Source organism: Scomber japonicus, chromosome 8 (assembly GCF_027409825.1).
Source record: "Scomber japonicus isolate fScoJap1 chromosome 8, fScoJap1.pri, whole genome shotgun sequence".
In the NCBI taxonomy this organism is placed as follows: Eukaryota; Metazoa; Chordata; class Actinopteri; order Scombriformes; family Scombridae; genus Scomber; species Scomber japonicus.
Window position 1 is genome coordinate 15,612,184 of NC_070585.1, and position 25,724 is coordinate 15,637,907.

At 40.1% G+C, this 25,724-nt stretch overlaps 3 protein-coding genes across 5 annotated transcripts; 2 read left to right on the forward strand and 1 right to left on the reverse strand.

Moving 5' to 3' along the window:
* Positions 1-425: 425 nt before the first annotated feature.
* On the forward strand, positions 426-8,730 carry tcirg1b (T cell immune regulator 1, ATPase H+ transporting V0 subunit a3b). Of its 2 annotated transcripts, none has more exons than XM_053323284.1 (21): positions 426-546; positions 1,609-1,741; positions 2,096-2,174; positions 2,274-2,422; positions 2,547-2,642; positions 2,756-2,817; positions 2,894-3,020; positions 3,175-3,257; positions 3,360-3,453; positions 3,643-3,855; positions 3,946-4,096; positions 4,194-4,333; positions 4,939-5,096; positions 5,203-5,293; positions 5,389-5,507; positions 5,639-5,852; positions 5,956-6,066; positions 6,150-6,236; positions 6,327-6,447; positions 6,629-6,800; positions 7,861-8,730. In XM_053323284.1, exons 2-21 carry the CDS (start codon positions 1,625-1,627, stop codon positions 7,952-7,954), a joined length of 2,478 nt encoding a protein of 825 aa, XP_053179259.1. In that variant the 5' UTR covers positions 426-546; positions 1,609-1,624; the 3' UTR covers positions 7,955-8,730. The 2 variants fall into 2 exon arrangements, with proteins under 2 accessions (XP_053179259.1, XP_053179260.1); XM_053323285.1 differs by having other exon boundaries at positions 431-546; positions 1,619-1,741.
* Positions 8,731-10,076: 1,346 nt separating this feature from the next.
* On the forward strand, positions 10,077-12,646 carry mrpl18 (mitochondrial ribosomal protein L18). Its single transcript, XM_053323289.1, has 4 exons — positions 10,077-10,285; positions 11,174-11,342; positions 12,053-12,287; positions 12,386-12,646. Exons 1-4 carry the CDS (start codon positions 10,207-10,209, stop codon positions 12,461-12,463), a joined length of 561 nt encoding a protein of 186 aa, XP_053179264.1. The 5' UTR covers positions 10,077-10,206; the 3' UTR covers positions 12,464-12,646.
* Positions 12,647-14,038: 1,392 nt separating this feature from the next.
* si:ch211-203d1.3 (protein phosphatase Slingshot homolog 3) lies at positions 14,039-25,097 on the reverse strand. 2 transcript variants are annotated; one of them, XM_053323287.1, is made up of 17 exons: positions 24,967-25,097; positions 23,845-24,025; positions 22,571-22,608; positions 22,297-22,468; positions 20,518-20,633; positions 20,307-20,375; positions 18,387-18,452; positions 18,053-18,235; positions 17,814-17,907; positions 17,561-17,689; positions 17,274-17,320; positions 16,952-17,098; positions 15,445-15,645; positions 15,013-15,235; positions 14,801-14,902; positions 14,598-14,693; positions 14,039-14,211 (listed from the first exon to the last, which is right to left on the reverse strand). In XM_053323287.1, the coding sequence occupies exons 2-17, from the start codon at positions 23,890-23,892 to the stop codon at positions 14,071-14,073; spliced, it is 1,872 nt and encodes a 623-aa protein (XP_053179262.1). In that variant the 5' UTR covers positions 23,893-24,025; positions 24,967-25,097; the 3' UTR covers positions 14,039-14,070. The 2 variants fall into 2 exon arrangements, with proteins under 2 accessions (XP_053179262.1, XP_053179261.1); XM_053323286.1 differs by having other exon boundaries at positions 23,845-24,013; positions 24,956-25,090.
* Between the last annotated feature and the right edge of the window lie 627 nt (positions 25,098-25,724).

A 25,724-nucleotide genomic window follows, 5' to 3' on the forward strand; every position in this document is an offset into this window, starting at 1 on the left:
ACTATGTCAAAATAATGACTAAGTAAGTCAAAATAATGACTTAGTATCTCAAAAATAATAAGTTATCTTATGCCTTATTGGTATCTTATAATTTTGAGATAGTATCTCATTATTTTGTCTATCTTCTTTATTTTCATCACATTGGCGGAAATGGGCTTCCATGGTAACGCCCACTCGAGTTAATGAAAATCACGCCGAGCTGATAATAAACCAACTGATGGAGATTTAAACTTAGCCATAAACACAAGATTGTTATTCGTATTGTGTAAATATAATGAATGCTGTACATTAAACTTAATCCACTTCATAAAGCGGACCTAACATTTACGTTTTACCGCCATTTAACCCAAAACTAAGACCTCTAGTGTCGACCGGCTGTCACGTGAGCCTGCGGTAACGTGACTTTCACAAACGGGAAGTGTGAGAGAAGAGTCGCAGCAACAACTTCTTATAAACACCGTTTGGTTTGACCGGTGTGTCGGTACGGGTCTGGACAGCCTGGAAGGGAACAGGTTGGAGTCCAGCGGAGTTTACGTGAAAAGTCAGGTGAGAGCCTCCGTTTCTGGCTTCGTTTTGTTCTTTCACTTAGCTGTTTTTCTACCTCACACAGCCGCTGTGTCTGAACTGCTGCTGTCAAGGCAAATATCAAACTATTCCTCCCAACTTTAATCAAAATACAGTATTTTAGTTTGAATGCTAAAGTTGTAAATCGTGAAGTGTACATTGCGTGTTTGACTGGTAGCGTTTCATTAGCTATGATGGTATGTTAAGAAACGAAACTGACCCACTTCTGTTGATTAAGGCGAAAAAAATGCAGACAAAGCCATGAAGCTGGGGTCATTATGCATTCATGAATAAGCTCGTTTCTTTTTTTCTCTGTTGCTTCATCATTGGATGTGTTTATAGCTACAGATCATGTGCCCTGTGATGTTTACTCAACTTGTGGTTAAGTGCATACAGCCAGCTAAAATTAATGCAACCACCCTCGATGAAGGCTATCATATGTTGTTTTTTTTTGTTAGCATTTTTCTAGAAGGTGTTGAATGTGTATTGTACTACACTGAGAGGTGTTTCTAATATTTTGTCAAGCCCATTTATACTAAACAGTGTAGATTTTTGTATTAGGAAGATCTGTCAGTGTAACAAAACACAATTCAGCAGCACCACAAATGAGCATTAAGTTGAATCAACACCTATCTGATAACAGTTTCGACTAAAACTGAACATTTTAAAATAAACTCCCAACTGAGAGTATATTTCTACATATGTATCCCTCTTTTTTTTTAGTGTATCATACCAAGATTTTACTCAACAAACTGAAAAAGAAAATATGTGAGCTTTTTGTGTAAGAATGGAAAACCCAGCTGCTCATCAGTCAGGAGGAGAACTTGATGCTTCCCTTTTCTACAGTTTCCATTGATCGTCTTCTGCATTGTTACTCAGAGGCTTTTATTGTCCCAACTGAATATAGTTGCCCTCTGTGAACATGATGATTTACTGTTTACTGCCTCTCTCTGTTTCACTATCTCAACCGTATCTCACATTCTTCTGTAAATTGCAGTACTTTGGAGACAGAGGTAAATATTAATGTGGACTTGTCTCCCTCAGTGCTGTACAGGTAACAATGGGGTCCATGTTTCGCAGTGAGGAGGTGTGCCTGGTGCAGCTCTTCCTTCAGTCCGGCTCAGCCTACAACTGTGTCAGTGAGCTGGGAGAGCTGGGCCTGGTTGAGTTTAGAGATGTGAGTAATGCTTGGTGTGTGATCTTGTTAAAATATAACACAAAGGAAGCTCCAGTGGCCTTCTAAACTAATCAGCTACTGTCCTCATTTAATTAGAGGGTTTTTTTCTACATGTAACTGTTTTGACCTAATTCTAACCTTGTAAAGGAAGGCCTGATTTAAACCCAGTTTTCATGTGTTTTGGCTCATATCCCTTTGGAATTTCCAGCATTTCTAAATCTGAACTTAGATGCACTGGTGAGCTGATGGTTGCTATGAATCACCACAGCAAACTTCAACATTTTCCTTCTCTCATACTGTGATCAGATGAACATGACTAACCTCCATCCTATTTCCTCTGCCCCGACCTTTCAGTTAAATCCAAATGTGAACGCCTTTCAGAGGAAATTTGTCGGGGAGGTCAGAAGATGCGAGGAACTTGAGAAAACCTTTAGTACGTTATCGACACATTGTTCCATCATTGTTCTTTATTTGTTAGTTTTCTTTAGATTCTTCTTTTTTCCCTTTCTGATCTTCTTTATCTGCCCTTCAGCCTTCCTGGAGCAGGAGATAAATCGCTCCCTGTCTCCGCCATTGCAGGGTCCCCTCCCTCCTCCATGTCCGACACCTTTGGCGCCTCAGCCCCGCGAACTCATCACCATAGAGGAGGAGAGCGAGAGGCTGGCCAGAGAGCTCAAAGAGGTGAGCGCTTGTGCCGAAAAAAAAAAAAAATCCTCTGTTGTCTCCTCAGTGATACTATCAGAGGATGTTATACTTTTTTTTTGTTTTTTTTGTTTTTTTTTAATTCATGTGTGTTTTTCACTAGGTGTCCAGGAATAGAGACAGCCTTCGGGCTCAGCAGACCCAGCTCTGTCAGTACCGAGGAGTCCTGACCAAAACACACAGTCTCACAGCCTCACAGGTGATACGAACTAATAACAAATTCTGCAATATTCATCACTATATCTTATATTACTCAGCTGCAGTGAACCACAGATAAAACTACAGACTAAATGTTTTGTTTTTTTCTTATAGGCACCACCACCTGTACTGGAAACCCAAGGCCTGTTTGATAACCGCCAAGATGTCCACCTCAGGTAGACCTCTTCTTTTATGTTTTTTTTTCTTTTCTGTATTTTATCTACATTTTTCACTCCATCTCCTCTCTCTCAGTTTTGTGGCAGGAGTGGTCCATCCGTGGAAGGTCCCCTCATTTGAGCGATTGCTGTGGCGGGCATGTCGCGGTTATATTGTGGTGGATTTCAGAGAAATGGAGGATCGTCTCGAGCACCCGGACACGGTGAGAACTGGGAGATAGGAGGGGAATCATGGTCGAGGGATAGAAATGAGAGTTATTTCTAGCATACACAGAAATAGAATCATCAGAGATCTCTGGTGATTGGTCACATCTAATTCATTTTCTTACAGCTGTTAATTGATTTCTTCATTTGCAGGGAGAAATGGTGCAATGGACCGTGTTTCTCATTTCCTATTGGGGAGATCAGATTGGACAGAAAGTCAAGAAGATCTGTGATTGGTGGGTAAATCTGTGCAGCAGTTTGATTCTTCGTCTTTTATTGCCAATTTACACAATCTAATGTTTAACCTGTTAGATAACTTTTGATTTCCTTTCTTTCAGCTTCCGCACACAGACATTTGCATACCCTGAGAGCACTGCTGAGAGAGAGGAGGTTCTCCAGGGACTTCAAGGCAGAATTGAAGATATCAAATCAGTAAGTTTGAAGCCCTTTTGTATAAAAGCACTGAGTATTCTAATGTCTGCAACAAAAATACTTGAAAGGCCAAAATAGCAGTAATGTGTCTTTTATTACTTCAAAGAATTGCTGACATTTTTTCCCCCTGTGATATCTGAAACCGTGTCTTCTTATGTGACTCTCCTCTCACTTCCCTCTGCACTCCAGGTGTTATCTCAGACGGAGGCCTTCCTGCAGCAGCTGCTGATGCGGGCGGTGACCGTGCTGCCCCAGTGGAAGGTTCGGGTCCAGAAGTGCAAGGCGGTCCAGATGGTCTTAAACCTTTGCAGTCCCTCCGTCACTGACAAATGCCTGATCGCTGAAGCCTGGTGTCCCATCGCCAAGCTGCCTGAACTGCAGAGCGCACTGCGGGAGGGAGGGGTAAGACCAAAGAGAACAACAGAAACATTAAAGTAGTAGATGAGGGGACTTGGTATCTAAAATCTCCCATTCTCTCTTCTGTCTTCTCAGAGGAAGAGTGGCAGCGGGGTTGACTCTTTCTACAACCGCCTGCCTTCCACCACCCCTCCACCTACCTTGTTCCCCCTCAACTCTTTCACAGCTGGTTTCCAGAACATCGTAGACGCCTACGGGGTGGCCAGCTACCGTGAAGTCAATCCAGGCATGTCGCCACAAATATGTCAAGTGTTCAAATGTTGATGTCAGAGAACGCACAGTCTCGCATGTATTAATCTTTGACTTCTTTGATGTCTCTGCAGCGGTGTACACCATAATTACGTTCCCCTTCCTGTTTGCTGTGATGTTTGGGGATGTGGGTCACGGTTTACTGATGACTCTGGCTGCCCTATGGATGGTTCTTGAGGAGAGGGACCCCAAACTTAAAAACAACAATAATGAGGTAATTCAGAGGATGTTTATGCACACATGATGCAAGGATAGGACTTATGAATGTCTGGGCTTGATTGCATTGTATTAAATCTGTTTATCCTTATTGAGGCCTTATCCCTTAAATAAAGATATCATTAGTTTTCTTGCTGGTAGTTGGATGAGAAGATTTATTCCTCTCTTGTATGTGTCTGTGAAATATGAAGCCAGCAGCCTGTTATTTTAGTTTTAATTGTAAAAGCAGCTAGTTGTGGTTATATGGGGAGTTGCTGTATCTTTTCCTCCCATGCAGTGACTTCCTGGAGGTGACGAGATAAAAGAGAAATATCTTCCAGTCTCAGTGCTAAGCTACTTTCCTGCTGGCTGCACTGCTCCTGGCCAAGAAATAGTCCAGCACATATTGTTAAACCCCGTAAAGATCTGTGCTCAAACGAATTCCCTTCACTCTTTTTTTATTGAGAGCATAATTCAAGTGCTGTTATACTATCTATTGATGGGTGCACATGGTTTCATGATTTATTTTTAGAAGTAAAAATAATTCAGCTTAATGGCTGTTCATGTTCAAGGTGGACACTAAACACTGAACTAAAATCTGTCTCCTCCTCCTGTGTGGTTCAGATCTGGAAGATGATGTTTGGAGGAAGGTATCTGATTCTTCTGATGGGACTGTTTTCTATCTACACGGGGGCCATTTACAATGAGTGCTTCAGCAGAGGCCTCAGCACCTTCAGCTCATCGTGGCACGTCGGCCCTATGTTTGAGCAGAACATCTGGAAGTGAGAACATTTCATAGAACCAAGTTTGAAATCTTGTTGTTGTTTTTTTCTCCAATCTCCAAATGTCTGTGTCTTGTCCAACAAATTTGTGATTTATCTCTTCTAGTTCGTCAGTCCTGGCAGGGAGCCAGTACTTGTCCATGGATCCTGTTGTGCCTGGTGTTTTCACCGACCCGTATCCATTTGGCATAGACCCGGTACGGTCTCCTTCTTGACTCCATTTTCTTTCATGTTGCTATTTTGTTTGTCAATGTGTCCAGACTCATTCTCTCTTGTTTTGTGTCCTTGTCAGGTCTGGGGATTGTCCAACAACAAACTAACTTTCCTTAACTCGTACAAGATGAAAATGTCTGTCATCATTGGTGTCATTCACATGACGTTTGGAGTCTGCTTGTCATTCTTCAACTACTTGTAAGCAACTATTTTTTTACGTAAGAAGTATGCTCATGTTCATCTGTGCCTTAATTCTTTCTTTCTTTTCATATTTATCCTGATATATATGCCCCTCCTGCCTTCCCCTTCCCTTGTTTGTGATTTCTCAGGCACTTTCGCCAGATAAGCAGTGTGTTCTTCGTGTTGATCCCTGAGCTGTTCTTCATGTTGTGTCTGTTTGGATACCTGGTGTTTATGGTCATCTTCAAGTGGATTGTCTACACTCCCGACAAGTCCAAAATAGCTCCCAGTATACTCATCCACTTCATAGACATGTTCCTCTTCACAGACAACCCCAGCAACCCAGAGCTCTATAGAGGACAGGTGTGTGTCGTTTTTTGTCACTTCCCTAAAAGGAACCCATCAGTGTTCGCACGTACTTCACATAACTGCTGGGGGGACTTCTCTTTTAACTTTTCATGTTTAGACGGTGGTGCAGAAGGTCCTGGTGGTGCTGGCTCTGTGTTCTGTCCCAGTCCTCCTGCTGGGGAAACCCATCAGTGAATATGTCACATTCAAGAAAAGAAGACGTCAAGTGGTGAGTGTGGAGCTGAACTTTTTACCATTTTTGTCTACAGTCAGCTCATTTTCTGACAGATATCTGAATCTCCACAACATCAGGAGGAAGACAGACGCCCACTGGTGCCTGATGACGGCTCCATTAACACACGTCAAGGGGAGGTGGATGGAGGAACTCCTGAAGAGGAGGTAAGGGGGGAAGCTTCAGTAACGTTTCATAAAACCAGCTAGGAGATGAGCTGTTGTGGTTCTCGTGTAACTGTTTAAATCTGTCCGCAGGAGTTTGATGCTGCAGATGTGTTCATGCATCAGGCCATCCACACTATAGAGTACTGCTTGGGATGCATCTCTAATACCGCCTCTTACCTCCGACTGTGGGCCCTCAGTTTGGCGCACGCACGTTAGTACTGTGGCACCCAGACTGTGTCTCTTCATACTCACATGATGCACACACACACACACACACACACACACACACAGACAAACTTCCTCTCAAAAACTAAACATGCTCAGGCTATTTCTTTTTTCCAGTTAGTTATTCATAGACTGGGCTGTCTGACGGTGACTTATTCCCTCCACAGAGCTGTCAGAGGTGCTGTGGGTGATGGTGATGCGTATCGCCCTGAAGTGGCAGGGCTATGTAGGATCTGTAGCTCTCTTTGTGATTTTCGCCTTCTTTGCTGTGTTGACCATCTCCATCCTGCTGGTTATGGAGGGCCTCTCAGCTTTCCTGCACGCTCTCCGTCTGCATTGGTAAGGATGATTTTTTTTTTTTAAAGGGCTGTGCAAATTATTTAGGAGGCGTGAACCTTATTCTGGGACCCTGTCGCACAGTTGGATTCATATGTAGGCTGTATTAGAGCTCTGAGTAAAACCTAGCACAAATCTTTACTTTAGTGCATATTAATGATTTTATAGGATCCTAAATTGTACTTATTATTAATTAATTAATTACATTACATTTATAATAATATTAGTCTTGCACTTAAAAAACAAACAGATCTCTGCCTACAGACGTCAGAGGATTTCTAAATGCACAGTAGCTGCAGTGAGAACAGCCGCTAACAAACATACGCTCTTTAATTTTGTCAAAGACTCACCTGACCCAAAATGATTCTCCCCACGCTCTCCTCCATTGTGAACTGTATGTCACTGCCCTAATATGAAGTGCCGCCCTAAAGACTTTGGACTGGCTCTGTAATGCCACATTTGTTTTACCTCTTATAAACAATAATTGTTTCCACCCAGTTTTAACAACAAAACCTGGGAGGCTGTCCTCAGTCTCAGTAAAGCATTTAGAGACTGACCTGTGAATCTATAATAATATATAATAATAAACTTTAATTATATCACATTTTTCTTAATAAAGAAAGAAAAAGAAGAAATAATTCATGAACTGCAAATGAAAACAAACCAATTTATAAAATAAAGTTGTCCACATCAGAGTTTTCATATTGGTGATCACATTATACTCTGATTACTGTTTTCCATCAGATTTGATGGAGGTAAAGAATGTACTCAGCAAAGTTCACGTCAGTCTTTTTACTATATTGAATGACATATCTTGCCTACATAGTGGACCTCTTAATCTAAAATTGCGTCCAAAATGGAAATGGTTTATCGTCTTAGTGGCATAAAAATCATAAATCAGTACATTTTTATGGTAGTCAGCCCCTCACAGTTCTTTTTTTTTAATGGGTGTGTATAAAAGGAAAGTTTTGCTGATGGTGGCACTAAAAGAAAAGGCCTAGAGAGATTTCTGTATTGTAGATTTTTAGCTGTTCTGTGTTGACTTTGCTTTTCTCTCTTACAGGGTGGAGTTTCAGAACAAGTTCTACAGTGGATCAGGGTACAAGCTGAACCCTTTCTCCTTCTCATCTATGATCAATGCGTCCGCTGCTATATGATTGGCCAAATGATTAATTAGGATTGCCAAATGGTTGTATTAATTTATGTATCTTATTATGAGTACTTGGACTGCAGCACATCAGAATAGCCCTGTCTTAATAATGTTATATCGACTGAGGTTATGAGATGGTTTACTTGACTTGCACAATGATCATGATGGTATAGACTGTTATTTTCCCATCAGTACAATGATAATAATACAATTCCTGTTGAAGGAATTACAATTGAATTATGTAAAATGAAAATATATACTTTTGTATCCCCTTGTTAATTTCTTTCCACTATCAGTGTTATGTACTGCTTTCTAATTACTCTTTCAGTAGCTCAATCATTAACTATTCACTGTATTAACATTTATCATAAGTATCGTTTTGAAAAGGGAAAAGCAGGTCAATTAAGTAATCTGTTCTGCAGTTTAAGGGAATGTATGCTTGTTCAATTAATGTATTGAGCTTCAGTTAGCCAGTCCTGTAACAGCAGGGAATTATCTGAATGATTTTCTTGAGCCAAAGATACTTTTCCCACATCGTCATGTCTTCCAAGCACAACATGCAACAGCTGTTTTAGTGATAGTAAAGGTTTTTCTCGTGCCTTACCGAGACTGAGTGCTTGTTTATCTATTTAGTCTTTGGATCAGATTAGATCGTCCATCGTTACCATGTCACCACTTTAAACAACACTCTGCCTGGGGCATTTTGTTTTTTCTGTATGTCAGTTTGCACTCTTAAAATTGATAAAAATCTGAATTTAAATTAAATAAGATTTTCTTGTTTAATCTTGTGTGAAGTCATTCACCACCTGTTGCCTGTTCACACTATATGATTATTATTAGTAGTAGTATTGTTATAATGTCAAGTACAACACATTTTAAGTTGTGGATCCATTACACATTGATCCCAGATGTGATCTAAGACATAAAATAATCTTTGTATAATAGTTTGTGTCATGTGGTTTTTCCACTTTCTCCCTCATTAAAAATCCACAATCTGTGAATATGCAAATATTTTTCGTTTCAAAAGTTTAACTGCTGAACTCCTACAGTGTGAAGCCCATGCTCTGTCCTTGTGCACTGGAGGCTCCAAGTTTCCACATCAATTTTGACCCAGTCAAATAATCTCCTCATAAAAAGTGTCTATATCAAATTTTGAACAACAGATCTGTTTAGAATCTATCAATAACCGATCTGACTGATCAATAAATGGGGAATTAAACCTTGATTAATGTTTCAGTGAGCAGAGAGAGTGTATTATTATTTTTTAGGTTTAACACCACTCGTTCTTGAAGAAAAAACATCTGACACAGAATATCATGTCTTATTTTACCTAAGACATGAAAATATAACATAGAAATAATTATTTAAATGTATTTGATTGAAACTGAAAATGACAAGAACTGTATGAAAGTGGGAGGGGGGGGGGGGGTATTAAATATTAGAGCCAACAGTCTCCACTGATGCACCATAAAAAGAAATCCTCATAACTTATTAAAACTATTAACTATTCATTTAACTAAAACCATGTCAACAGATACGGCAGATACGGGTCAAATTTTACCTGGAACAACCTCAATGGAAAAAAAAGGTTAGCACCTATACAGAAGTATAACAGTGTTGAATATTTTCATTTTTGTGCTTTTTGGGCCAGTTTCGCAAAGTCGTCAAATTTCAGGGTAAAAGATATGACCCGAATAGTATGTAAAGGTAAAATAAAAGTAAAATAACTAATAATATATATCTTAAGTATCAAAAGTGTGCCCTATCTGTATTATATTATTGGATTACTATTATTGCTGTATCACCATATATATGACATATATCATATATATATGATCCACACGAAAATGAGGTGGAACTCATGTTTATGTTGTCAACAATCAAACTGATCGTGATTTATATGTAACATCTTAATCTGCACGGTAACTAAACTGTTAGATAAATATAGTGTGATAAAAATAAAAGAGGGAGTGGGGGTGCAATATATTCAAACTTGAACAAATGTGCAGTCACGGAATTTAAAGAGACAAATCAAACTTTTTTTTTCATCCTTGCTGAAGAAATATCAGCGGAACCTTCGACGAGCTGGCGTTTGTTTCTGTCCGTGTCTTTTATAACCTTGCACCGAGTGAACCGGATGTTGTCTGAATGTCAGAGACGGTGTTTCACATGTCTCGGTGATTTCTCTGCAGTAATGTAGAGTGTTTGTATGTATTTGTTTAGTGGACGGTAGCAGGTTACATTTGTGTGAGGAGGAAAATGTCTTTGAGAGGAGTGAGCCGATGTGTGCGGCTGCTGTTTGCTCACATTCATTCAGCTGCGGCCACAAACCACACAGGTAACATTAAACTATCTTCATCACATCTGTTTTACATTCATGTATCATATATGTGAAGAGCCCGGCTCACAAACTGCAGTCCTGTTTATCTGCTGCAGTTCAACCTTGATGATAATTATGCGTTTAATTAAAATCTTTTGTCTCACTGTAACTTAAAAGCTTCAAGTAGAGGAAAGTAATTAAATATATTTACTCAAGTACTGCACTGAAGTACAGGTATGAGTTACTTGGACATTATTTGAGTATTTCCATTTGATGTTACTTTATGTTTTCCCTTTATTACATTTCAGAGGGAAATGTTTTGATGATGATGATGATGTTATGTGACAGCTTTAGTTTTCAGATGAAGATTTGACACAATGGATGATATAACAATTTTAAACGCAACACATTGTTAAAGATGTAACCAGTGTTTTCCAACCTTTTTGTCTTTTGACATCTGACAAAAAGCAGTGTGTAGTCTGGGTCACATTTCAGATGTCTATGAGTTGGTAACTGCTCTGCCAAATAGTGATTTTTCCCTCTAAACTTCTCCCATGGTTTCATCTCAATACATGTTTAAAAGATTCAATATTTCACCAAAAATCAAAGATTAGAGATTAGATTTGTTTTTTCTTCTTCCCTCTCTCCTTCATCATCTCATGACCCCTCTGATTGATCTGGTGTCCCGTTGGAGGACCCAACCCCTAGGTTGAGAACCACTGGACTAAACTAACTAACTGTATAAAGTAGTATAAACTAGCTCCACCCCCAGCAGCTCCAACAGTAACATGCTGCTCTAACACTGATACTTCAGTATTAATAATGAAATGATTGCTGCATTGGTACTTCTCCAAGTAAAGGATCTGAATACATCTTCCCTCACGCCTTGTTTTCCGGAAACTTTAGCTCGGTGTCTGAGTCAGGCAGCCTCCCAGCCAAGGCCCATCGCTGATGAAAATGAAGCCGTGAATCCGACCTTTGTGAACAGAAACCCGAGGAACCTGGAGCAAATGTCTCTGGCTGTGAAGGACCGAGGCTGGAAGACAGTCTGGCCTCACCGGGAGTTCTACCACAGGTGTGTGTGTGTGTGTAACAAAACATCACCATACATCAAATTTCTTGTCATGAAAAAGTTGGAATTTAATCTTCCAGTTGTTGTCCGTCACATTGTACCATGTGGTTACAGACAAACTCTAACTATACATTTCATCTGTATTTTCCAGTATATCAGAAATCATTCTTGAGGAAAAATCTGATGTAATAAAATAGACACCTTAGACTGATGAACATTGATCATATTACCGTAACTGTTTCAGTCACCTCTTAAGCAAAAATGGCACGCCTTTTTTGGTACCGGCTGCTCTAATGTGGCGATTTTTGCTTTTAATATAATTACTAATCCAAACTGAAGAAGTCTCTGTGGGCTCTGAGAAATTGTGAATGGAATTTTTTCTTCTAGTCAGAGGAATGTGTCTGACTAAACAATTATTCATGAAAATGATCAGATCAAGTGTTCATCAAAATAATGTTCTGACATTTTATTCACTTAACAAGTGATTCATTCATCACAAAAAAAGTTTAGTTTTGTGTGATGTAATTCAGCAAAAAACTGAGGGATGTTAATTCCATTCAAATCTGGATATTTTCTTTGTGACTTTGTTTACAGTTACACTATGTCCTGAAATATATCCATATTAGACTATTTTTACTAATATGATGATTGTGGTTGTCAGCTAGCTCTAGATTCTGTTATGGTTTACCAGCATCAGTCTCTTGTCTTTTCAGGTTGGTGTTTTCTCGCACTCAGCATCACGTGACAGCAGAAGTGTTCTCCAGCAGCTCTCCTGTCCCGGTGCTCTCCTGTTCAACCAAGGAGTGGGCAGTGAAGAAGGAGCTGGCTTCAACAAACTGCGTGGCAGCGTGTCAGGCTGTGGGCGACGTGCTGGCACATCGATGCCATCAGGCCGGCATCACCAGGATGGTTTACAAGGCCATTCCCTGGACGTACCGCTCTGACGCTGTGAGTACACAAGCCACAAACTGCTGTTTGAGAAATATAACTTGTATGTCATTTATTTCCTCAAGTCATCACCTGTTTCATGTGTTTCTATTTCTCAGGTTCAATCTTTCAGGGCAGCAATGAAAAATGGTGGAATCACCCTCAGTGAGCCCAGAAGGAAATACGTCGGGACCTGAATTGAACTTTAATCTGTCACATCTGTTTTATAAAATGAGTAAAAATGTCTAGAAATTGTGACTTTACTGGTTAAGATGATCACCATCACAGTACATGACATGAATCAAATGTGAGTGGTGAAAGTAAAGCCTCTTGTTGCTGTGGTTCGTCTCCTCTCGTGGATTAAATGTTTCTGAACAACAGCATATCTGCTTTTGAGTGTTATTTAATGAAGAAACAAATGCAGTTGGTCTGAGTATAATCATTTATTTTTCACTCATAGTGCTTGTTGTAAACAAGAGTGAGGTGTAGACAGTGGAGAGTTTAACACATCAAGGCCTACAGATAAAAAAAGGATAATTTTGATCATAATACAGCGTGACATTGGCTCAGGCAGTGGGAACTGTGTGGTGTGGGATTATAAAGTGCATGTTTTCTTTAACTGTGACCATGCAGGTTGAATTAAATTAGCTTTAGCTTGGGTGAGTAATGCCAGCATGAAATAAGAATATTCCACATCAGCATCTAGCCATCATAATTCTGAAAACAGTATACTGAATAATTTACCTTGATCAATATAAATAAATGAGAAAACCCCTGAACAATTTGCTCTTACAAGTTGGTATAAAAACACATAACATGCACCCAGTTCCTCAGCAATTATGTGTTGATACATGTATACTGCATTTATGCATACGTGCAAAAACTTATATACTGCAATCAAAACAAGTGAGAAACAGTACAAGATACATACAATATGCAGCCACCTCATAGTCAAACAATAAAAACACCAGTCATAGATTATATTTCATTCTCAGGTTGAAGGCACTCGTACGGCCCTGGTGTTAAAGTAGAAGAAATGAAAATAAAAAAAATGGGTTCTGACACACTGACACGATAAAGAGTTTGAATTTAAATATACTCATTGGCACATTGGAATACGACGTTTGGCGTGTGCCATAAAACTGGCCCTTACTTGGTCCATGATGCACAGCTTAGATACAGTCATCTACAGTAAAATCCTCCCGTGTGTGAGCGATGCAAGTCTCGTGAAAAAGACTTCTGATAAAAGAGGATCTGACAAACATTTAAAACTGCCTACCTTGGAAAGGCTGCGTACAGCCTTATATTTAAAGAGGAAAATAAAAGAGAATAGTTTTTGCATAGATATATCTGGAACGGGTGAAGAGCAGAAAAGGGATGTCTAGAGAGAGAGAGATATAGGTCCCTACATGGAGGGAGAGTGGTACATCTGTATGTGATAGGATATGTTCAAAAAAACACTGAATTACCAAAATATACAATAATGTTTACAGACAATTACTTCAGATATCCTGCCATTCACTGGTGTCACAATACTGCAGCAGTACAAAAACCTTTCAGCAACAATGAACAATCAGTTGTAACTGAGATATGCAATAAAGGACCTGCAAAACATACATGAAAACTTTCCTCATCTGTGAATAATTTAAAATATAAAGCTCATCAGGAGTGTATCACTGTATAAAAACCTTGGCATGTTACCAGACGTCACATTCCTTCAGGTGCTTCCTCCTCTCTAGGTCTCTCTTTAAACCCCCCCCCACCCACCCACCCACCCCCATGCTCTTCCATCTCTTTGATTGCTTTAGGGTTTGCTTTCATCGGCGGCCGTCGGCAGACTTCGTGGTTCAGGTGAAACATCCACGCATGCTCTCTGATGAATCAGACCCCGTCGCCCGTGGCTACGCCTCCGCTGTCCAGGAGATCTCCTCGGACTACCAGGAAGCTTTAAAAAGGGAGGATTACTTTGCTAAATGCATGAGTATTAGCAATGGACATAAAATGATGAAAAGCTGTAATATAGCAGCTAAGTCCAGTTATGTAATGATTTGCATAACTAGATATGCAGTTCTTTTTTTTGGTATTTGCCATTTCTGGTATGAAAAATAACTTAAATTGATTTCTTTTAAAGTTAAGCAGGATAAAAAAAGACTTTAGCTTAAGATGAGTTAAATGAGTATGTTTTTATACTTTCAGTTTTTGGTCTAAGTTTGTCCAAAATACATTTCCTCAACACACCAGCTGTTTGTCTGTAAGCTCGACCTGCAAAAAGCTTTCCTGTGAATAGTGTGAAAGAGGGACTGGACTCGTTCCTCTCAGTGCTTCATTTACCTGTCCGCGTGCTTTATCCTCATCATCTAGTTCACTGATGGACTGCATGAGGGAGAAGAGATTCATCCTGCCGCTGCGATTAACACTTGAAGCCACCTAGAAATGAGGGAGAAACAAAAACAAAACATCAAAACATGCGTGAAGGAGTCAAAAAAAAAAAAAAGAGACTGGTATTCAGATGTGCTGTGTGTGACTCAGCGCACCTTTTCTGGTTCATTTACTGTGATGATGGGACCGACGCCTGATGCCGCTGTCTGCTCAGGTTCCTGGTTGGTATCAGATTTTGAGGCAGGTCCTTCAAACACCTGCACATGTTTGAGCAGATAAAGGATTGAGGATGTACAGGTACAGGTAAGACACATGCAGGACTTCAAATATACTATCAATTCATTTGGCTACAGAATAATTGTTTCACCTCTGTCTCTTCCTCTGAAGCATCTCTCTCAGTTGGACTGTCAACATCATCATCGTCCTCCTCCTCCTCCTCCTCATCAAGTCCCTCATCCTCCTCCTCCTCTTCCTCTTCTTCTTCTTCTCCTTCTTCTTGCTTTCCCTCTCCCTCTCCCCTCTGTTTGTGCACTGATTTCTGCCTTTGGTCTCTTGACTTTCGCCTCCAGAGTGCGCTGTGACGCTGCTGGCTGGAATGATGAAAAACAGTGCAGTTCAGGTACAGTCCAAGCTGTAGGAAAACTTGTACGTGTACAACATATTTACTTTGAAACTGTTATAAGTTAAAAAAAAAATGTTGTATCTCTATTGTGGAGAAAATGTGATATGTTACATTCAAACTCAAAAATCTTCTATTTCTAAAATTTCTTGTCACAATGAATGATTCAGTTTGCCTGACCTTGCGTTGAGGATACCGTTGTAGGTCTGGAGCTGCTTCATGAAGCCGTCGTTGGGTTTGACAATGGACCGGCACTCTCTAACAAAGCCCAACGCCACATCTAGTGGCCAGTGTTGCTGCTTCATGGCGTAGGCGATCACAGTGGATGCAGAGCGAGACACGCCCATCTTACAGTGCACCAACACTGCCTGCCCGCTCTTCCTACAGCACAAAGAGACCAACTGAAGTGTTATCAGGTTGCCGTGGTCACAGCAGCAGACTGACCCCTCATTTTTCTTTAAACTAATAGATGCACAAGCAAAAAAAAAATCTGTTATCAGTCAGTTGACAGTTGAGTAAAGCAAATTCAAGATTCAGTCTGTGAGGTTGTGGACATAGATTACAGAACTCAAACTGAAGGTAGTGTATTGAGAGTCACAGTGTGGCTGCTTAAAAGTTGTAAGTGAAACACACTAAAGGACAGTCTGCACACGCTACCTTATAGTACAAGGAATTTACTGTCAAATCTTTCCTTTCCTGACTGAACCAGAAAAATTGGGTAAAACATGTCACATGTTCACAGCTGGAATCATATATCTGTAAAGGCAGTGTGCTTGACCACAAGTGTAATCTGATATTTCCAAATTGGGATATTTAATTTATAATTCTGATGATTTTCATTAAACCAAACCCTATTTGCAGTATTATGCTCAGCACTATGTCTGCAATAGCCATTCAGGGTATTTAGATTTTGGGGAGGGGGGGGGGGGGGGCATTTACGTGCTGGATTGAAATCGCCTACCTAAGCACAAACGAATCAAAGGAAATCAGGCATGCATGTAATCCCGCATTACTGTTTTATCTCATGGATGCCTCACTGTCAACAGTCTACCACAGCTGTAAATTAAAAGCATGAAAAGATTTCACCTGGCAAAATATGAGATGGTTTTAAATATGATGCAGTCCCAGGAAACGCAATACATTTGTGATCTTGGATTAAAAATTCAACAGAACAGAACAATAGTCATTTTTTAACAGTAAATATGTTTGATTTTATTGTTAACATATATGCCAGTTGCTCTTTAGTTGTATTTCTGACAAACAAGCGATTCATAGGGCCTGATTTACTAAAGGTCTGCATTTGTAAAAACGTGTGCAAACTTGACATCACCTGCAAAAAAATGTGCAAACTGATTCAGGGGGCACACTGAGGCTTCCGTCTTTCAGCCATGTGCAAGATAATACGCGCTGTCCATTTAGTGTATTTGCCATAAAGAATATGCAATATGGGATGCTTTGCACCTGTTTTCATCTACGCAGTTATTCTTAGTAGATCATCTGCAAAATGCAAGCTAACTAAATGCACAATCTATTGCAATGCACTTGCAATTTAGTACCCTTTATTTGGGATATTAGTAAATCAGGCCCTTAATGTTAACACCAATAACCACAGGTGTTGCCAAATGAACCAGGACTGAAATATTAAGAGTTAATAGTGTTCTGAGGTGTTTTAAGGTTTCAGGGCTACCTTGCAGTGTTGATAAAGTTGAATGTGTCTGTCCAGTGGGGCAGCAGGTCAGTGGCCTCCACATCGTACACTCTGATGTTCATGTAATTGAAGGACTCTGGGAAAAAGTTGTCGATCTCCCTCGTCACATTCAGAATGTAGCCAATGCTGATAAAAAAAAACACACACGCATAAGCTCAGAGCCACAGTGGTGACTCAGCAAACCACAATACACAATACAATGTATCCCATGACATGACACAATGGGGCATAGAGAAAAACAGATAACAGATAGAGAAAAACACACAGAGCTGTAGAATATAATGCAGGTGAAAACACTGACTTGTTTTTCTGCAACTCCTCAAAGTTAGCTGCATTCCACTCTGATCCCTGAAACCAGATGAAAAAAAGGTTCAGCTGAAGGAATGATAGACTAAAAGGAGAGAGCACACAGCCTTTTTATATCACTGTCGACACATATGCCCCACAAAGGGGAAGTTACAGTCACATGACAACTTCCTGGTGAAAGCACACTTTTGTTGGTTCACTGACCAAAGCAACAGTGAAACTTATCATCACAGTGAATAAATAAAAGTAAAATAGTGTGTTTGTAGCAGAGTGATCACCTACCAGGTAAAGGTAGTCAAATATCTTGGAGGGTTTGTCCATCTGAGCCATGGTGACCAGGATTTCATTATCAATGTACTCCTTGAACGGTCTCACATCAAACCCTATTCTGGTCTCAAGGGCAGAGTGCACCTACAATACAGCAGGAGAGGAAGGATCAGTGTATCTATCCAGAAATACCTTCGACCATTTTCTCTTATTCTTTAATCAATTATATTCTTTAAATTGTGTTCAACTTCCTCTCTCTGTCTTTTACCATTTTAGATGTCAGGTTGTCCAGGTCTTCAGTTCTCATGATGTCTCTCAGGTGCTCCTTGATCAGCCTCTCATTGGACATTCTGTCTGCCGAGCTGCCCATAAAAGATCATGTGAAATTTTAGTATGAGATGATGGATTTTTGAGCATTTAAAGCAGCAGCAGACTGACTCAGCCACTGCAGATACATTACATTTACAAGAAACACTGAATTTAAACTCAAACAGAGCCGTCACTTACCTCTGTCCATCAACGTCCTTCCTGACTGACTCCAGGTCGTTCATGGCCTCCCACTCGTTAAGGCAGAAACGGTCAGATTCGATGTGCTGCTGGTAGTGCTGCGCCCACTCTAGACCGGAGCCTGGAATCAACACTGCCTTGACTGCCCGCTCGCAGCAGCCATGCAACACCTGCAGCACTGACCTTGCGGTAGGGGGAACAGGGAGGAGACGATGTCACTACATAAAGTCAAGGACAGTTAAAATCTCAAACAGAGGCTACGGAGTTGATGGATTCAGTGATGGTCACAGTGGTTAATGAGGTACTACGTCTTAGCATTAGCATTTTGACTCACCACATGGTCTGCATGGAAACAGGTTTAAAAATTCTGGTCTCTTCTGCCGTGGTCACGCTAAAACCGCTGTGGACAGAAGGAAAATATGAGGTGCAATAATGAAGTCAGAAAAAGAGAAACACAAAGAGAAAGAAGAAAGAGAAAGAGAAAAGAGAAAAAGGAGTAATATTATACTAAATAAGGTATTTGCAGCAAGTAACATCACAAAACAATTTAACTAATTAATTATACAATTCTGCTGTGATAAATTACTATCAATTTCTTCCTTATAATAATGAGTCTGTATACAAAGAAACCCCAGGCTTGTATGTTAGGCCAGGTGTCAGCCCATCGCCCACCATGCAAATGACAGAGACACAAACAGCACTCTGATGGAGGACAGTGAGACTTTAACTCCCCGAACTTTTGGATAAATGTGGAGCTATATTTAGCTCCTTTCCCCATCGCTAGCATGTCAGTAGTGAAACCAATGGATGCTTTAGGTTTTGCAGTTTCATTCAACACCATGGTCTTCTATCTACCTGCAGAAGTGAGCTCGCTATAACGACGAGATGAAATAGTGGTCACCTCACCTCGATTAATTTTTAACGCATTCATTTATTTATTTTTTCATATTCGCTTGACAGCAAGATGTAACACCTTAATTTTGACAGCACTAAACTGCATGATAGTTTTCATCATCATATTATACAAACCCCGTTAATAAAAGCTGACTATGTCGTTGCCTAAGAGAGCGGTCAATGGCAACCTGAATAAATGTAGTTTTGTGTCCTTGGGTGCCTGCCACTTACTGTACCAGTCCCTCTGCTGTCTGTCCCTCATCATGTCCAGCCTGTGGATACTCATCAGGTTCAACTTCCAACTGGTCCTCAACACTTTTGCTGGCTGACTCAGTGCTTTGGCCGACGTCTAGGACTACATTACTGCTGCTGCTTGCGGTTGCACTGCAGCCAAAAAGCTCTAGGATGCATCAGCCCTGAGACTTGGCTTTCTTTTCTTTGAACTTTTCCCATCCACCTTTCTCCTTACGTTTTCTACTTGTCATTATTACCACAACTAATTATTCACTCTTCTTTGTTAGTTTTTTTTTACACTTGGCAAACAAATTAGCACATTAGTGAACCAAAGAGGCCGTTCTGGACTTTTACAGAGTGTCCAGATTGCCAGTCTGCCTCTGACAGTGACGACAAAGTGAAGTGATTTGATTATTCAGTGTGGATTAGTGACGGTTAGTGTGAAGACAGAGGAGGAATAATGTGAAATGTGGAGACAGAAAGAAAGAGACAAAAACAAATTAGCACAGTTGAAGGTGTGATCCAGCCTGGCGTGACGAGGTGAGCCATCAAAGCATCTAATATGAAACTCGGCATGTGACAGCTGATTCGTTTAAACACCGCCGCCCTGACTGAATTTAGACCTGTAAACTCTCAGTTCCAGCTCTCTACATCCTCGTATAATGAGTTAGCATATGTGTAACCAACAGTGTAATGAGTGGCCACATGTCAAAAATAGCCCCAAACATTTCAATCAAATCATAGCTGGTCTGGCTAAGAAGAATCCCAGACCAAAAGCTGAGCTAAGGTACAACCAGAGAGTATATTTATAAGAAAGTGACCACAGCTGAGCCCTCACTGACCATTACACACTGAGAAATGAAGAAATAAGTGATATTTTACTTTCACTTCATTGCAAAAACACACAATCTCCCTGCTTATGTAAGGGTCTGAGTGAGTGACAGGAGTGGTTGTAATTTATGGAGAATGATTCGACTCCATAAATAGAGATATTACTCATTCACATTATCTCTGGCCAGAATCCCAGATATCAGGCTGTACCGTCTGTGCTGTTGCTTCACACTCTCCTAACTTGTGCTTCCACACGTTCAATGTAACCCTCACTCCTATTTCAGTGTTTTCTTACCCATCTCCGTCCAGATACACCTGCGTGTCGCTCCATATCGGCAGAACCAGGCCAATGGTGCACTGATCACTGCAAAGAGGGCAGAGAGGACAGAGAAACGAGATGAGGAAGGAAGTTCAGCTGTCTGGTTCTTGTTTGTCAAAGCAAATGGAAAATGTATCTTGAGTGGTGTCAGAGTGAAACACTACACATGCATCTTAGTTACACGCACCTGTCTGAGTTGGGGAAATCCATGCCGAGCAGGATGCTCTCCTGTTTGCTGCTGGGGGTGGAGACGACGATCAGATACCTGACTCTGACTGTGCTGACGGACTCCAGCTGCACCGCCTGCACGACAGCGTAGAGGGTGAGATGAGGAGACATAGGCAGAGGATGTGTGAGACAGAAAGGATCAGGAGGGCAACAGGCCAGAGGCTCAGTAAAACTAATGAAGTACGTGCGCTACATGTTGCAGCTTCTCATTAAAACTGTGATAATATTTTCCACTATATTTTTCTTGCCATTCCTGGGAAAATCAAATCAAGGAAGTCAGTGTTATGTTTACACAGTAACCCTACCTATTGGCTATAGTCCATTTACTGTAAAAGGAGCATATCTGTTTTTTGTTATAGCCTCTTAATTTCAAATTCTGTTCACATGACCAATCACCATTTTCCAAAGCCAACATTATGTTTAACATTGATTCCCATATCCCCTATCATCGAGGCAGCCTCTGGTTTCAATACATGTCTGAGTGACCCATTATAATCAATTAGTTTTACATTTTAACATTACTAATGCTTAGTAATACAGCTGAAAATACAGACTATTTCAACAATGTTTCTACAGTGTCCAAGTGCTTGTGGAAACATTATCTGTACCTGATCAACTAACTTTGCAATGTAAAGTGTTAGTTGTTGTTTGTTTATCTATCTTCTGTATTTTATTTATTCATGATTTCAGTGGCAATACCATGCAATAACCAAATTGGTGCAAAAGGGTTCAGAGTGACGTAACTCATACCCAGCATGCCTCAAGTCTCTCCAAGTTGTTCATATTTTAGTGATGACATAAATGCAGTGGTTTCCTGGACAGCTGGAACGTGGTCACTCTTGAAATCAGTAATCGAGAAAAAACACAAGTATGGCCCTTTGATGCAGTGTTCACCTTATAAGGTTGGTACTCAAACACAGATATCCTGCAACCCTGCTGCCCTTAAAACTGCAACATTTCTGACTGCCTGAGGTATCACAAACACAGCACACTTTCCAATAATAGTACAATTATTTTTTCCTTCACAATCAACTTGATCCCACTCTGCTGCATCAAATCTGACTGTTCGCAGGTAAAATGTTTAACACAATTATTATGTTATGTGTGACAACAAAAAACTTCCAGCTACAGAAAATAGTTCTCATAATGCTTAAAGATACTGCACAAAGTTTGAAAAAATGTGAAAAAATGTGATCCTAATCTGTTCAATATGTCAATGAACTGAGCATCTTCTGACCTCAACCTGACAGATGATGTTCATGTAATGACCGAACACCAAAACAAACCAGGTTATCTCCACCAGCTGTTCATGAATTCAAATTTAGCCTCGTTATATTCATAAGTGTTAGGTTTATTTGGTCTTTTGGTTCCTACAACTGTTATTTGTGGAACTTATGTTACAGCTCAAGACGCTACAGTGACTTCCTGTTTACATAGTCATTTGCCTCTTACTGAACTGCACTTACGTGTGTCCTAGCAACCAATTTACACAATACTGATGTGTTTAATAGCTAAGATATTTCTTAGATATAGTCATAACGGTGTGACCTAATTAAGTACATCATGAGTTTAAAACTAGCCAGTGGCTAGAAGAATTTAGGAAGGACTTAACACACAAACTTAGTGGTGGATTAACAAACAGTGGGTCCTGATTATTAAGAGAATCACCAACAGGCTTATTTTTGGACAATAATAACTGATCTGATCCAACAACATGTGTGTAAATAAGAGGCCTCACCAGCTTTATGGTATCTTCTGGTCTGAGCAGTTCAAACATGGCATGGAGGTGTCTGTGTCGTGTGCTTGAAGCGTCGACTCCTTGCTTGATGGGAGAAGTCTCCTCTTGAAGCCCCTCTCTCTTGCCATCCTCCAGCAGGAGGACAGCCCCCTTCACAAGGGCAAAGCTCTCCCTAAAGACCGACAGAGTGCATTTAGTTTAATGCGACTGGTCATCATCTTGTTAGGGTTGTAATTTATAACAAGTCAAAAGGACAAAACTGGTCTGGGCCTACCTTTTCTGAAGTCTCCCTCTTCTTTGGAGGCTTTCATCCTTACAAAGTAAAATAAAACATATGAAAGCCTCGTCAAAAAAATGAAAACTATTAAAACTCTGTTGTGTTTGTATGTGATTTGTAAGCGAAGTCACAAACCCCTCTAAGAATGTTCTTAGCACATGCTGGAGTTGTAAAATACTTAAAATGAGAGAACTGCACGCTGTTTCTAATGCACCTAAAAATAATATTTAAGGACATTTGTAAAGACAAAAGTGCTTAAACCAGCTTTCTGAGAGCATTGGACACAGTGCACGTGATGTTGTCCCTGTTTAAAATGATTGGATACAAAATGGCCAGAAAAGTTTTCAGTCATTTATAGCGTGAAATGTGGTGCAACACTGATAAGGTGCAGTGGAAGACTGAAGTGACAGACACAAATAGTGATATGTAAACAGAAGGAAAGGAGGAAAGGGGAAAAGGGGGGGGGGTAAAAACAAAGAGACTGGAAGTGAAATGAGAGAGAAAAGAAATACAATGCAAAAAGAGAGGAGAGTGAAAGAAAGCAAAGGAGAGAGAGAGAAAGAGAAGTAGCTGCAGTAACAAGGGTTTGAGGAAAAAGAAACTTGAGACAGTAACATTACCTGTTACGCAACTGACAAGTCCAGACAGAGTCAAGAAAAAGACATTAAAGAGAAGAAGTGAACAGGAGCCAGGAGAAGAATGATGAGGGTTGGAAGAAAAAAAAAGGAGAGAACACAAGTTAAGATAATAGCGTGATTAGATTCTGTGACAAAATATGCAAAAAATGAGACTGGGACCCACAGTCAGGTCATTTAAGGTTAACTTGGTGATGATAAAGACCAGCAGAAAGTTACATCTTCATTAATAGAGTGACAGAATGAGAGGAGATTAAGTCAGAGATTGAAGCTGATGGTACAGTGAGCATTTAAACAGATTGAGTGTGATCCAATCACTCTCTGAGTTCGCTGTAATGAGTGTTAATGGGAGCTAAACAGCTTTGATGAGTTTATATCTGTTGCATGTTTGTCCTGCAAGTCTACCAGTGCAACAACTGAAAAATGAACCAGCCTCATTATGAAATCAATGATGATGACCACAGAAGTACCACATTCATGAAGGCTTCTTGCAGAGTTTGCAGGGTTGCACATGACACAGTTTATTGTACTGAATATCTCTTTGTAAAATAAAAGGTCATGTACAAATGTACAACATACTGTGTGTGGGTGGGGGGGTTGGAGGGTGTGGGGGGGGGGGGGTATGGGTTAACTCACTGGATCAGTGGCGATGGATGGGATCCTGTGCAGGGTCAACAGAGCCATTGCACGCTACGTCTTTCTCCACTAAACCTGCTGTTGGTGGCAGGTTCAGACAGGCTCTGTAGGTTCCTGAGCCAAAAGCGTGCCGTAGGCGGGTCGAAAATACTACTGATAATTCTCTTTTCTTTTTTTAAATCTGAAATGACACACAGTATGAGACAATTACATTCTCAGTGTAACAGGTTTGATAAGATCCAATAACACACATTATATCAGATGTTTCTAAGGGAGTGTGATGAGGTGTCTTGATATGTGAATAATTCAACTCACTAGATTAAGAAGAAACACAAATGTTTTTATCTGGTTATTATTTATCTATAAAGGGTTTCTCTAGTGAGTTTATATGATATATACTGTATACACTGATATGAAATAACACTGTAAAAGATTTGGTCCATATAGGCCACCCTCAGTGAAGATAGGAAACATTGTGTTCCTTCAGGGAGCACAATGTTTATTACTTATTGGTTTTCATCATGTTTACAGTGTATACAATAAAAACAGGAAAGCATGAGAAGGGTATATCAGGACAGCTTAATATTATATGTTTTTTTTTTTTTAAAGATAAAATGCTGCTAATTAAGTTCCTAGTTGTGCTGTTTAACCGTTGATGTAGTACATTCTTGTACATTATCACACTGTATAACATATCTGTTTTGAACCGTTTTCACAGCCTCAAAAGGTACAGATTATTACATTATGTCATATTAAATTTACTAAAAATCCAGCAAAGGTTTCCTGAGGCAATACTGGCAGCCAGTCTGTGGTCTGCTGACCGTCAATAACACATGAATAGTGAGGAGACGCCTGCTTTGTAAGTGACATGGCTACAGCTCGTTGCACGCAGATACACACAGACTTGTACTGTGTGCTGCCTCTGTTACCGACTCACTAACAATCTGACGTGCTGAGACCAACAACGAGACATGTATACGTCTTTCCAGCTAGCCCTAATGAAACAGCTGGCAGTTACGTAGCTGCTGCTGCTGCTGCTGCTGTGTCCAGGAACAAAAAATAAGACAGAATAAATATATATATATATAACACACGCAGAGAGAGAGAAGACATATTTCTCACCTTTACCCACACGCTGATTTCCTGGTTTTTGCGCCGACTTGCTTGTTCCTGAAGTGCGGCTCGCTTCTCCTGGATTCCGCCCTCTATTGCTCTCCTTCGAGGGTGAGGACTTCACCATTTACAGCTCCTCGGTGCTCCTCGGTGCTCATCGGCTGCAGGAGGAGGAGGAGAAGTAGGAGGATCTCACCGAGCTGCAGCCCGGGTGACAGGACAGGACAATGACGTCATACGCAAGCAGACGTCGGTGTACGTCAACCTGCGGAAGACATAAAGAAACTCAAATTATATTCTGCATTTTTAAATCTGTAAAATTTAGACATACACATGTCTTTATTATAAATAATTAAGACTATTTGGTTGCTTCTCAAACTTTTATGTTACTTTTCGTCACTTATTGGTTTTATCCACTTGTATTTATCTCTTCTACTTTTTGATTTAAGTTGTTTTCCTCAGTTATTTTTGTTATGTTTCTGAAATGCCTATTTGAGATTTCGAACATTAAATAAATAAACAAAGCTCCTTTGAAAAACCAGTGGTGGAAGAAGTATTCAGATCTAAGTAAAAGTAAAAAAAAATACTTGATACTTCATCACAAGTAAAGGTCCAGCATTAAAATCTTATTTAAGTCAAACCATTAAACATTAGCTGTAAGAAAAGAATTTACAACACAGAATAAAAATACATATAAATATTTTACATTCGATTATTATTATAACAAAAGCAGGAAACTTTATTTAAAAATAGTACAATTTTCCTGT

Excerpts from the sequence above, each read along its gene's own strand:
- tcirg1b (XM_053323284.1), top strand. The coding sequence starts at position 1,625 with ATGGGGTCCATGTTTCGCAGTGAGGAGGTGTGCCTGGTGCAGCTCTTC. Across the intron at positions 3,021-3,174 it reads GTCTCGAGCACCCGGACACG|GGAGAAATGGTGCAATGGAC; the intron begins GTGAGAACTGGG and ends CTTCATTTGCAG. Across the intron at positions 6,237-6,326 it reads GAGGAACTCCTGAAGAGGAG|GAGTTTGATGCTGCAGATGT; the intron begins GTAAGGGGGGAA and ends ATCTGTCCGCAG.
- mrpl18 (XM_053323289.1), top strand. The coding sequence starts at position 10,207 with ATGTCTTTGAGAGGAGTGAGCCGATGTGTGCGGCTGCTGTTTGCTCAC. Across the intron at positions 10,286-11,173 it reads TGCGGCCACAAACCACACAG|CTCGGTGTCTGAGTCAGGCA; the intron begins GTAACATTAAAC and ends CGGAAACTTTAG. Across the intron at positions 12,288-12,385 it reads GGACGTACCGCTCTGACGCT|GTTCAATCTTTCAGGGCAGC; the intron begins GTGAGTACACAA and ends TCTATTTCTCAG.
- si:ch211-203d1.3 (XM_053323287.1), bottom strand. The coding sequence starts at position 23,892 with ATGGCTCTGTTGACCCTGCACAGGATCCCATCCATCGCCACTGATCCA. Across the intron at positions 20,376-20,517 it reads GATTTCCCCAACTCAGACAG|TGATCAGTGCACCATTGGCC; the intron begins GTGCGTGTAACT and ends CCCTCTTTGCAG. Across the intron at positions 14,903-15,012 it reads CTTCAGAGGAAGAGACAGAG|GTGTTTGAAGGACCTGCCTC; the intron begins GTGAAACAATTA and ends AAACATGTGCAG.